This window comes from Talpa occidentalis, unplaced genomic scaffold (genome assembly GCF_014898055.3).
Source record: "Talpa occidentalis isolate TD23 unplaced genomic scaffold, MPIMG_talOcc4v2.1 talOcc4.7, whole genome shotgun sequence".
Lineage (NCBI taxonomy): Eukaryota > Metazoa > Chordata > Mammalia > Eulipotyphla > Talpidae > Talpa > Talpa occidentalis.
This window is the reverse complement of record NW_023605083.1, coordinates 132,128,864-132,141,821: the sequence shown is the minus strand read 5'-3', so window position 1 is coordinate 132,141,821 and position 12,958 is coordinate 132,128,864. Positions and strand designations below refer to the sequence as shown.

At 56.4% G+C, this 12,958-nt stretch overlaps 2 protein-coding genes across 4 annotated transcripts in view; one reads left to right on the top strand and one right to left on the bottom strand.

Annotated features, from left to right (window-relative positions):
* RAB37 (RAB37, member RAS oncogene family) overlaps positions 1–12,958 on the bottom strand; it is an 88,078-nt gene that overhangs the window by 27,896 nt on the left and 47,224 nt on the right. The window lies entirely within an intron of this gene.
* Positions 1,314–5,853, top strand: LOC119231915 (CMRF35-like molecule 1). 3 transcript variants are annotated; one of them, XM_037493742.2, is made up of 5 exons: positions 1,314–1,795; positions 2,503–2,606; positions 4,102–4,124; positions 4,416–4,499; positions 4,974–5,853. In XM_037493742.2, the coding sequence occupies exons 1-5, from the start codon at positions 1,674–1,676 to the stop codon at positions 5,148–5,150; spliced, it is 510 nt and encodes a 169-aa protein (XP_037349639.1). In that variant the 5' UTR covers positions 1,314–1,673; the 3' UTR covers positions 5,151–5,853. The 3 variants fall into 3 exon arrangements, with proteins under 3 accessions (XP_037349639.1, XP_037349638.1, XP_037349640.1); XM_037493741.2 differs by having other exon boundaries at positions 4,416–4,505; XM_037493743.2 differs by lacking the exon at positions 4,416–4,499.

Sequence of the window (12,958 nt, the reverse complement as noted above, 5' to 3'; positions counted from 1 at the left end):
CTGTGTCTCTGACTCTGAGCTGTGTCTCAGGTGCTGGTCCCTGGGCTTTGCCCAGTGGGATGTAGAAGGACACAGGCCTCTCTCCTGGGGGTCATTCCCTCCATGTCTGTGTCCACCTCCCCGCCCTTGGGCTGAGGGGGCAGGCGTAGGGCAGGGGCCTGGGCCTGTGCGCAGGTGGGGTCACAGGGGCATGGACGTGTGTTTTCCAGGCTCCTCTGACGTCACGGGTCCAGGCGCAGTGAAGGGCTGGGAGCGGGGCTCGCTCACCGTGCAGTGTTGCTATGTCCGAGGCTACGAGACCTATGTGAAGTATTGGTGTCAAGGGGCTGCCTGGGGGAGCTGCAACATCCTTATTAGAACCACCGGCTCGGAGCAGGAGGTGAAGAAGGGCCGCATGTCCATCAGGGACCATCAGAAGAACCGCACGATCACCGTGACCATGGAGGCGCTCACGCTGGGCGATGCAGACACTTACTGGTGCGGGGTTGAGAGAACCGGAGCTGACCTTCATGCCCAAGTTACAGTGACCGTTGACCCAGGTGAGCGCCTGTGCGTGTGGCTGTGTCTCTGCGGGGCCTGCTCTGTCCTGGTCCCTCAGGTCCTCCCCAGGGGTCACTGTCAGTCAGGGTGACTGTCCCAGAGGAGGGGGCCTCACCCGGGGGTGCTGGGAGGGGGGCTTCTCCCGGATGCTCAAGGCTCCAGGCCCCTCCTGGATGGGAGGATCCTTGTGGCTCACTGTCCCCCTCTGTGTGGCTCAGCCCCTCCGTCCATGGTCGCAGAGGTCAGGTGATGCCCCGGTCAGAACATGGGCCAAAGGGACCCCCTTCCATGGGGTCTGAGACCCCAACTCCTTCTGTGCTTTCTTTGGACCGTCTTGCTCTTTCTGGAGATGAAGCTGGGACCTCAAGTGACTATTTTCACCTTATTTTCCACATCTGCTCTCAGGGGAGAGGGCCCAGCTCAGTCAGGGGCTTGACTAATTCCTGAGACCTGGAAACGCCCCCACAGTCAAGGGGCTGCTCCCCTGGGGCCTGACATGTGCCTGATCCTTTCTGCACCTGGGCTCGTGGGTGTTTTTCCCTGAGTCCTTCTAGAATGCAGACACCCTGGGAAAGGCAGCTCAGGGATGCCTACCTGGGTGTGTAGGAGCTTGTCTTGGGGATCCATCCAGTGACCTCCCTGGGACACTGTGGCAAAGGGGGGGGGCACCAAACTTGGGACCTGGGAGAGCAACGGTTCACGCCCTGTGGAGTCCTGACCTCGTCCTGGGAAGGAGTGATGTCACAGAAGGTCACCCCTTGCCCAGTGTGAGGGTCTCCCCGGACACGGTGGGCTCGGGTGGTCCTGACCTGAATCACAGGCTTGTCTGTCGGCCCCAGGCAGCCCTGCTCTGCTCTGTCCTCGCTGGAGGAAAAGACGGAGCTTTGGGGGGACTCAGGAGCAGCAGGGCTGTTTATGGCTTGGGGACTCCAGCTACCTGGCCCTGAGCACCTGCCCCTCTGCTCCTGGGGCCTGCGGGATGCCCTCCTGCTCCACAGCCCCACCTGCCCCCAGGCTCGTGAGTCTACTGGAGGTCTGGAGACAAGAGAGGTTCAGCTCTGAGCCCCCAACCCCCAGGGACTCCCATACTCAGAGGAGCACACAGGGCTGGGGCAGGCTGGCAGGCAGAGTGTATGTATCTGATTTTGTGCCAAGCAGCCACTACAGTGTCCACCACCACCACCACCACCACCACACCCACAGCTCCAGTCACCCCAGAAGAGGGCAAATTCTCCTCGACTAAAACCAGTAACAGGTAAACCAGCTCTGATGCTGCTGTGTCCTGTGCCCGCTGTGCCCACTCTCCTCCTGGGCGACCCTCGTAGCCCCAGGTCCCGGCCGGCACTTGTCTCTGGACCCTCTGACGGGGAGGCTGAGGGGCTTCCCCTTCTCTCCCCACTCAGGGGCCAGAGCCTGAGCCAGGTGAGGGCGGGGTGGCTCCTGTTGGGGGTCAGAGGCAGGTGTTCCCGGCCCCTCTCTTGGCTCTGGAGTTGCCAGACCCCCGGCATTCCCTCCATCCTGCTCTTGCTCCCGGGGCCTCTCCCTGTGGGTACCTGGGCCTCCTTCCCTCTTATGAGGAACCAGTCACTGGACAGGGGCCCGCCCAGAGCGACCTCCTCACCTTGATGACACCTGCAAGGGTCTCCTGTCCAGGAGGTCACCCAGGGTCTGAGTGGCCTGGACTATGGGGGACACTATTCCACCAGCACGGGGCAGGGCCGGGACCCCCTTGTGGAGCCTGATGCTGTATTTGTCTTGGGTTGCAGACCCCCTGGGACTGCCTCAGGGGGTCCTTCTCTCCTCTCTGCCTTTTCTTAACCCTCTCCGAGGGCACCCGGGAGTGGGGCATCCCAGGCTGGACACCACAAGCCTGGAGGTCAAAGGGTGGTGTCCTCCCTGCAGCCAGTGTGTGGGAGGCCCAATGGGGGAGTGGGGTGCATGGGGTCCCCTCTGTGTTTCCAGGGAAATTGTCACAAAGATCCTCCCCGTGGTGGCAGCCGTGCTGCTGCTGGTCCTGACGGCGGCCTCGCTCCTGGCCTGGAGGCTGGTGAGGCGGCAGAGGAAAGGTGAGAGGCCGGGCCAGGCAGAGGGATGGGGCCGATGTTGCGCTGCCCTCCGGGACCCGCCGGACAGGTGACCCACAGGCCTGGAAGGGGCGTGTCCACGGGCCACCTGCAGGGTGGGCTTTGGGGCTTTGGGGAGACATGGACCTGCAGGAGCCCCCGGGGCCTGGTGCCCCTGTTTGCTGCTCACCCGGCGCTCACTCTGCTCTCTCTCTCCCCCAGCCTCAACTCCTCTGTCCCTGGCTTGGCTCTGGGCAGAGGTGACCAGGGCCTTAGGCAGAGCCCAGGACTTGTGGGCGGAGCAGACGTGGTTGCTGAGGAGGCGCTGAGCTGCACGGGAGGGGGGGGGCGCGGGGAGGGAGGAGGAGAACCCCCAGACACATGCACACACGTGTCCCTGCACACACGACTGCGCACACCACACGTGCACACACGGCGTCTCCACGCTGCTCCCGCTGCCCGGCCCCTTCTGCCCCGGACGTGTCCCGAGACCGCGGCCCCTTAGGGATCCTCCTCGGGGCCGGCGCTGGGCACGAGCTCCGGCCTCAGCCAACCCTTTCCCGCGGGCTCCGTCCACCTTCTCACACCCACCCCCGACTCCTCCGGGCCGGGCCTGAGCTGTCTCGGGGCCCCGCGGCCGCCCTCCCCGGGCTCTGCTGGTCTGGGCGGAGGAGCCGGGTCTTCCTCGTCACTGTCCCCCCGGACGCGCAGGCCGGGGCCCCGGCTCTGAGCACCCCTGAGCCCGGGGGGTCCCTAGACTTCCGCGCGGAGAAGCAGGAAGAGGCTTCTCTGTGGTCCGGGAAGCAGGAGGCCGGGGCGGGCGGCAGGGGTGGGCCAGGAAGACGCGGGAGCCCGCGGGGCACCGGGAAGCTGGTCCAGACCGCGAGACCCCGCTGGCAGGTCCCCCCGCAGGGTAGGTGGGGCCGCCTGTGTCCCAACAGCTGTGCCCCCGGCCCCGTGTCTCCTGCGCTGGCACAGCCACGCCAGGGCGCCCTCCCTGCAGCCACCGCCCCGGGGACCCCCCAGGACCTGTGGGACGTCAGTGACGGGACAGACAAACCCAGGGCAGCCCGGGGTGGGGGCGGGGAGGGCTGAGGCAGCCGGTAGCTGCGCAGGCAGCTCAGGAGTCCGTGGAGCTCGAGTGGGAACTGGGGGACATTGGGGGTTTGGGGGTTCCGGGCAGGGCTGCCGGCCAGGGTGGCAGGTTGAGCCTGGGCTGAGGGGAAGGGAAGGACCCGGGGCTGCGGGCGGCCGGCAGGGCCCCCTGAGACTGAGGCGGGTTCTGTGACGTGGCCGCGGCTGGGCCGAGGGTCCTCACTCTCCAGGGGGAGAAGCGGGGGCCGCATGGGGGAGGTGACGAGGCCGCGTGTGCTGGGTCAGCAGGGCCGGGGCCTCCCTGAGCAGGACCCGGCTCACCCTTTGCTCCTGTTTGTCTCCCCAAACCCGGGACTGTGAGTCTCAGATGGGTTTTCTGATTCCTACTGTCTTTGTCTTGCAGCTTCCGGGATTTCCCCAGGGCAGGTGAGAGCCCCGAGGCCAGACCAGGACACCAGCCAGCCCCGCCCCAGAGCACCGGACCACCACAAAGGCCCAAACTAGCAGGCCCCCCAGGGCCCAGGCATCCTGTACCCCTGGACCAGTGCAGGGCCCGGTGGGGTGGGGGGGCTGGGAGGGGCCCTGGAAACAGCCAGGGGCATGAGGGCTGGGAGGGGCAGGTGTGGGGACTGGAAGGGGGTGCTGGAGGGAGCCGGCAGAGGGCACCAGGAAGGCAGAGAGGCTGGTGTCCCTGCAGAGGAAATGTTTCCTGTCCAGACCCCAGAGAGCGAACTCTGCTCTGCCAACTTGGCCCAGCATCGGAGGGGCACTGCCAGGAGGGAGGCCTCCTCCCAGGTGGAGGTGCAGGTGGAGTACATTACTGAGGGGTGTGCTGCGGGCTGGGGGGCTGGGAGCCGTCTGCTGGGCCACCCCTGTGAGGATGGGCTTTATCTCACCCATGCGGGCCCAGAGGATGGGGAGCAAAGCCACAGCCACTGAAGACTTCTCTGGGGAGCCCGCCCCTCACCCCTTCCTGCTTTGGGCTTTGGCTGTGTCCCCACCCCGGGGCTCAGCACTGGCAACTCAGACCCGGAGAACCAGGTCCCCGTGCCTGGCAGGGGAGACCCACATGGCCGAGTGACCTGGGCCCACTGTGTGGGGCTGAGGGGTGTCCTCTCTTGGGGGAGCTCAGGGCCCCTGGCAGAGGGCAGGGCAGGGGAGCTGGAGGGCCTGGGGTTGGCTTCAGAGCCTGGTAGGGTCAGTCTCCTCCCGCGAGGACTCCCCCTTGTGCCGGCGCCGCCTCCTGCCAGCTGACACCCACTGTCTTTATCTCAGGGTCCTTCTCAGAAGGAGGGCATTACCTATGCAGCCCTGTCTCTGGGTGCCCTGGATCAGGAGCCCACCTACGGCAACATAGAGCCAACCTACGGCAACACGGAGCAGCTCGTCACCCACATTCCCTGCAGCAGCCAGGAGGAGCCCGTGGAATACAGCACCATCAGGAGGCACTGAGCTGGCTGAGCCCCTGCTGACCCCAGCCCGGCCCTGAGCTCGGCTGCCTCACCTGTTCTAACCCAGGACCTTTCGAGGGACCCAGGAGTGACCAAGGCCTTGCTAGTGGCCAGCATCACCCCAGCTCTGGCTTGGGCTCAGGGCCTAGTCTGAGGGGTTTCTAGCCATGAGACAGTGGTCTCCACTTCCTTTCCTTCCCACCCTCTTGGGAGGAGCTGGGGACCAGCTGTGGTCCTGCCCAGACTGTGATAATAACGACAGTGACAATTATATCATGAACCTGTATTTATTGCTGCGTCTGGGTGATGTTCTCAATAGTGTCCCCAGGATATCTGTGCCCCAACACCAAAACCTGTGAGCATTGTCCATCAGGTGTGGCAGGTGTGGTGAAGCCAAGGATTTAGAGATGGGGGACCACCCTGGAAGATCCTGAGTGGCCCCCAGTACGCATCCTATAGAAGAGGGGCAGGAGGGTCGCAGGAGAAGAGGTGCCAAGGCGACTGAGCCAAAGTGACTGCGCTGAGGTTGGAGCCAAGCCGCTGGGAGCCCAGGAATGCTGCAGGCGGGTACCCTGTGCCCCCAGATGTCCAGCCCCGCTGAGACCTTGACTCCAGCCCAGGGAAACTGACTCCCTACTTCCGGCCTCCAGATTGTAGTGAATAAATTTATGTTGTTTTCATGGAGCCACTCAACTTGCAGTGATTTGTTACAGCAGCAACAGGAAGGGATCATGTGTGTGCGTGGCAGGTACACAGCCCTCCAGTTCATGTGGGAATCTCCCTGGCCGGCCAGGAATCCAACCCTTGCTGCAGAGGCTGCGGACAGATTCACAGCGCTGTGCTCAACCTGCTGTGCCACTGGGGAGGCCCTGATCCTGCCTGGTTTAAAGGGGTCTCCCTAGTGGCGCAATGTATTAAGCACGGTACTATGAAGCAATCCGCAGCCTCTGCAGCACCAATAAGCAACCCACATGGCACAGCAGACCTCTCCTGTCTCCCCGCTGCTCCCTTCAGCAGTGTGTTTCAGTCAGTCTGCCTGTTCTGCTCCTCACTCTGTCTCTGTGAGTCCTCTCACCCCTACACCTCTGGCCTGAACCTCAGCTCTTGTATGCATAAATAAACAATCTTTAAAAAAAAAATAAACTCGACTATTGAGAAGTGCTTCTGGAGCTTTCGGTGGAAGGGCTCGAAGCAGAGAGCAATGTTAGACACATTGAAGGCGAATAGCGAGACTTGCATACAGTCTTGGACCAGTGCATCCCAGGCCCCATGAGCTCCTGGGCATAAAGTGACTTTACTGCTGAGGTTTTAGCAGCCAGCATCAAATAGAAACTATAAATAGGGAATTCATCTTTTCTGGCAATCTATCACAGATGCTAGAGAAGATTTTGCCATGAAGCTTTTGACATGAATCTAGCAATATGGGGAAGACCAGGATTTAGCTCAAGGTAGGCGCATTTTTATCCTCTGTCACTGGAATTAGTGATTGGTCAGTGCATTAAAAAAGCTTAAGTCTGACATCAGGGAAATGCAAATCAAAAGCACAAGGAGGATGTGAAGAAGATGAAAAAGGAAACCTCTTACACTCTGGTGGGAATGTAAACTGGTCCAGTCACCATGGAAAGCTGTGTGGAGGACCCTCAAAATTCTAAAAATGGAACTAACATGACCCAGCAATTCCACCCCTAGAAACCAATCCAAAGAACATAAAATGCTAATTTGAAAGGAAACCTGCTCTCCTATGTTTATTGTTTATTGCAGCATTATTTACAATAGCCAAGACATGGACACAACCTAAATGCCCCAAAACAGATGAATGAATCAAGATGTGACATATATACACAATGGAATACTACTCAGCCATCAAAAGAGAAACTTATGCCATTTGTGGCAACACAGATAGAGCTGGACGGGATTATGCTGAGTCAGAAGGAAAAAGATAAATATTGGATGGTCTCACTTTATGTGGAATATAGAGACACTACACAAAGAATCAGGAAAAAGGCAAAACTTGCAAGCTGACCCTAGATCTGAGGCATCAGCAGGGGAGGGGGGGTCAAAACAGGGGAGGGCAGAGCACAGGGGACTGCGGTGATGGCGCACGGGTGCCATGGTGGGGACAGAGCTTAGGGGACTACGCGTGAGGGATGAAGCCAAATACTGTCCCAAAATTAATGACAGTGTAAAAAAATAAATAAAACAATTTAAAAAAAGGTTAACTCCAGGAATCACACAAGTGATCTTTATTTAAGTGTTTTATCGAAATATCTAAATGTGCATTCATTTGCTAGTATTTTGAGGTACACTTAAGACTTTTTCTTTGCTTATAGCTTTGCTGAAGGAGGGGCCCCTGCCTTCCCTGTACACACACATGCTCAGTGTGTTGACATAAGGCCTAGTTGCTGTTTCTTTCACATGGAGCAAGACATTCTAGACTTTTATGGTGCAATCAGATTGCAAAATCCTGCCCCATTTTTGTATTTTTCTCTGAATATATCAGTTTTCTTACTCAATTTGACAGCATTTTTTAAGGGCATGCTTTTACTAATTCTTTCCAAAGCATTCACATTAGATTTTGTAGAAATAACAGCTTTTTTTGGTCTGCAGGCAGTCTTTCTATCAAACGAGTCTTAACTGATTAGTTGGTGACTCAGGTAATTAAATTGCAAAATTGTAACGTCTGTGGATCTCCCACCTGGACAAGTTTGGGCCCAAATCTAGTTGACTGTTAAACAAGAACCTCAGTGGGTCAGAACCAATGAGAAGGAGCCTTCGAGAGAAGACTCTGCCTGTTGTCACAGTCGTTGGTCAATGTGTTTCAGCAAGAGACCGAAGCGTGGTGGTTGATCTTGGAAATAGATTAAGAGAGGAATCAATTTAAGAAAGCTTCTTCCAAACCACTTATTATGACTTTCATTTCAAAAAAAAGCATATTTTTGTGTTTGAGCACCATGTCGAATAATAGGTAGCGTCCTAAGAAGGACCGTGGGTGACTGCATGGTTATACAAATTTGTGGTGTGTGTGTGTGTGTGTGTGTGTGTGTGTGTGTAATATCCCACAAACAGGAACACCTTGTCGAGGCGGGTACTCACCCATGCACTAAGGACCACAGCCACAGATCTTGCCCCCTGTTCTCGAGACATGACCCTCACCGCTGTAGCCCGCTGGCCCACAGCATCCCCCAAGGGCCTCTACGGATCCTCTGTCTGGATGCTGACGTTGTCACTCACGAGGGCCTCGTGGTTCTCTACTGATTGTGAAAATGGCCTTGTCATCAGTCAGATTCCCCTTTCAGCACAAGTCCTTCCTAAAATCATCCACCACACCCACAAACACATGGTCCAGTCCAGGGTTGGGGGTCTTGCATCAACAAAGGGTAACTGACTCATTGGTACACTGAAGGTCTCTCTGTGGATGGGCTTGGGATTAAGGAAGGAGAAAGGGCCTTCCTGGTGGTGCAAGGGGTTAAGCACAACCCTATGAAGCTCTCCGCAGCCACGGCAGCACGAGTTCCATCCCTGACCAGGGAGCTACCCACATGGCGCAGCAGACCTCTCCTGACTCACCCGCTGCTCCCCTCAGCAGTGTATTTGAGTCAGTCTGCCTGTTCTGCTCTCCGTTCTGTCTCTGGTGACTCCTCTCAACCCCCCACACCTCTGGCCTGCACCCCAGCTCTTGTATGCATAAATAAATAAATCTTTTAAAAAAGGGAGGAGGAAGACTCTGTTCTTGGAGGTCAGAAATGAGAAATGACATTCTGAACCCTCGTGTGGTAGAAAATCTACCCTGAGAGGACCCTGCTTTTCTGTGCTCACTGCTGGTTCCAGGGTTCCAGAATAAAAATCCCATCCTGCAGGGTTTCTGACGCCTCCCCCATCACCTTCTTGTCTTCTGTCTCTGGAACCAAGATAACTCCGATCCTGTTGTTACTAGCTTACTAGAACTTTCGTTCTCGAGTCAAAATATTTGATGCCTGCTGTTCGGTTAGGGAACGCACGTGTACATGATAAAGGAGAATGAAGCAACACCCACGAGCCCGCCACCCTTTGGAAGGAATGGAGCGTCACTAAAAGCAGGGAAGGAAGCCACACAGTCTGTTCTTTGCCTTTTTTCTTTCCAAGGAGCAACACACTTGCCTCTCCTGGCTCTTGGGGTCCATCCCAGCCCCCAGCCCACTCTCCTGGCCTTCGTGGTAATTAACAAAGTCACCAGATGAACTGATCTGCATCGGCCATACTCTGTGCTAAGCGAAGTCTCTGCAGCTCTTCATATGACATATTTTAATATTGTTTTGTATTTAATATTATTTCTCTCCCTCAGTAAAACCATAAGCCAATACCCACTTGTGCTTTGTGTTAGGGCCTGACGGCTGGCTGGCCACTCAGTGTCATGGCGTGGCTGGCATCCTCCCAGAAGGCTGCCCTCTGCCAGGGATGGCAGGGAGGGCTCCTGTGACAGAGCAGCAACAGGCTCCAGCCCCTGGGCTCAGACACACGATTCAGGGCCGGCCCTCGGCTGGTTGGAAATAATTGCAAAGTGCAGTAATTTCAAAAATGTGTGCCACCGTGGCAAGATAAAGAATAAGCCGCAAAAGCAGAAGACTCCTGTGCTTCCTCCTGTCTGGCTGGTGGCAAGTGAAAGCAGAGCCAGCGCGAGGTAAAGCATTTTGTCTTAAGCACAGGAAACAGAGGAAAGCGGCCCACAGAAGGAGCGCCTCCTGCAGGGGCCTGCCGTCCCAGGGGGTGAACCTGGCTTTGCTTTCCTGGGTTTTTAATCCCGTGGTTGGGTTTTGATGGAGGCAAGTCCCTGGGGTGGGGCGGGGGGGGGGGTGATATTGCTGGGCTTTTCTGCTTGGGGACCTCGTTATCCATGCCCTGCAGTGTCAGGCCCACTTTCCAGAGGCTTCTGAGCCGCTTGGCAGCAGCATCTTGGATGCTTTGTGAGTGGATGTTCCCAAGCCCATTGATGTGCCGTCAGGGCAGGACCAGGCTGGCAGCTTTGCCAGGCCTGCGCCAAGCTTCAGGAGGTCAGCCACTGAAGGGGCGCTGGGCAGCTCCACTTCAATCCTCCCTTTCCCTGAGGACCCCAGGGATCCAGGCAGGGGTGCTACAGAGAGACCATGGGGAAGAGTTCGGGGTGTGGAGTCAGATGGTCGGGGCAGGGGTCAGCTGTTATTATCTGAATTCCCATAATGCCTGTTGTGACCTTGAACGAGTAACTTAATTTTTTTTTTTTTGTATCTGGCCTCTGTTTCTCTATTTATGATATGAAATTAATAATAAAGCATGTGATAAGTGAAGGTGTCCTAGCACATATTAAAGTTTTCTGTAAACAGTAAAATGTTCCACAGGAATCATGCATCTCTTTTTATCATTTATTATGAACAACTATTTGTCTCACTGGTCCTCTAGATTATAGCACAGAGATGATTTTTTAAAAATATTTATTTTATTTATGTAAGCATACAAAAGCTGGGGTGCAGGCCAGAGGTGTCAGAAGTGAGAGGATTCACCAGAGACAGAGTGGGGAGCAGAACAGGCAGATCTACTGAAATCCATGGCTGAGGGGAGCAGCAGGGAGACAGGAGAGGTCTGCTGGGCCATGTGGGTAGCTCCCTGGCTGGACTAGAACTCAGGCCCTCAAGCCGCAGTGGCTGGTGACAGCTTGATAGGGCTGAGACTTTAACCCCTGTGCCACCAGGGAGGCCCCCGCAGAGATGATTTTATATCCCCAGTTCACAACCTAATGAAGCCTGGGAAGGAGACCTGGGGAGGGAAAAAGACCCAATGAAAAGGCAGGTTCCAGACTGACCCCCAGGAGGGGGACATTCCTGCAGGGCTGGGAGCTGGTGGCTGTGTCCTGCCTCCTCTGGGCTAAGTCTGTACCAGCAACTTTATTCCCTTCTGACTGATCAAAGGCTGCTCAGTGAGAAATTGGGGGAGGGGCGGGGCTGGGTGACTGGTTGTTCCCTGGGGATGTTGCTCTCCTGAGGGGCTGGGGTGGGGTGGGGTGGGGCAGAGTGGATGCAAAATTCAAGTGGCAGCGGGAGGGAGAGGGGAAAGGTTTGTGTTGTTTTTACAACACAACAACAGAGAACAGAAAGCAAAATACCTCATTGTCACCAGCCCTGCCTATACCTTGTGTGTGTGTGTGTGTGTGTGTGTGTGTGTGTGAGTGTTGGTGGCAGCTGCCAGAGGAACAGAAAGGAAATACGACTCAAACACAACTTGGGCGCAGGCACCTCCATCCCGCCCGCAGCATCTGCAGAGGCTGCATGATGGAGTGAATCTGCTGATGGATACACTGTCTGCTAATAAACAGAAACACAAATTCAAGCAGAACGTAGCGAGCAGACTTTGGCATCAAGGTCAGGGAAACCAGGATGATTTGCTGGGAGGATTCTTGAGCTTTGTTGGTTTCACCAGTTACATTATTTTCACAGCACAGTGGGATCTGGGTGCTTTAGCTGCAGAACAAGGTCTACAGGACCTCGGCGGCGGTCAGGCAGGGGTTAAGATTTCCAGGTCTGGAGTTTACCTCTGGCCTCCAGCTCTTTCAGGAAACCTCTGTGCATCCACCCACTGCCTTGAGTGCTGTGCAAGTTAGCAAAGGGCTGAGTCTCCACTCACACTTGCCATCTCCGGGGACCCGTCTCCTGCCTGGGGAGGAGAGGCTGGGGACCAGGAGCTTGTCGGGGTAAGTTAGAGTCACTTCAAATTTCCTGTTCAACAGTTTTCCGCCTCTGCCTGTAGACTCCAGCCAAGTGGGGTTTCCTGCCCTGGATGAAGGCAGCCAAAGTCCTTCCCAGAACAGCTTCCAGGAGGAAACCTTTGAGCACCAGCACTAGGGAGCAGATATTTTCTCACAAAAGGCCCGGGGACTGTGAAGTGGAGGCAAGAGCTCTGGGGAGGAAGCCTGGCGGCTTTGGAGAACCTTCCTCCTGGGCCTGAGTCACCCTCAGATCCTGCTGAGGTTATTCAGGAGAACCAGCCAGCACCGCTCCCCAAGTCAGCTGCCTTCTCTGGGGTCCCAGCGGGGCTGCCCATTAGCCAGAGGAGTCCTGGGCGGTCAGAGGTCATGGCTGACGCAACACACGCTTCATGTATTTATCTGAAAGCCTCCGAGCAGGCCAGAGGGAAATGCAGAGATTCTACAGGGAGCGGCTCACCTTCCTTGGCTTTCTTGTTTGTTCTCGGGCCCAGGGTGAATCTGACAAGCACCAGAGCCAGTGTTTTTATTTGGATTTTATAGATTTGTTCCATTTTTAAATGAAAACAAAACAAAACAAAAACCTGCCCTATTGAGATCTGAGACTGTCTTTGCAAGTGAAATCTCTCCCCCTGCAGAGGCTGAGTTTTCCTGTGGAATCTGATTCTTTGGTCATATTTGTGTTCCATTAACATTGTCTAATGGACAAAGACCCTGCCCCTGAGGGGTGAACAACAAGGGCTGGTGGAGGGAGCATGTAGCAGGCAGGGCCTTTCGCAAGCGATTTGTGTTACTTGGCAAACTCTCTCTGGGGTCAGTGGGTGACAGCCCCTGTCGGGGGCGGGGAGAGGGGGACTTTGGTGTGGGACTCTGTCTCTCAGATACTATCTCTTAATCAGAAGCCACAAGTGAGAGAAAGTCTGACCTTGAGGTCAGCAGTGACGGTCTCCCCTCGAGTTGCGCCCCCGTGTCTTCCTGCTCTGGTCTGAGGCCATCTCTGAGGCTACACAGCATCACGGCGATTTGTGCGCGTGTGTGGGACGCGGCTTATTGAAGGTGGGGACAATTGTGTGTGTGTCTGTGATGCTCCGTGTAGTTTC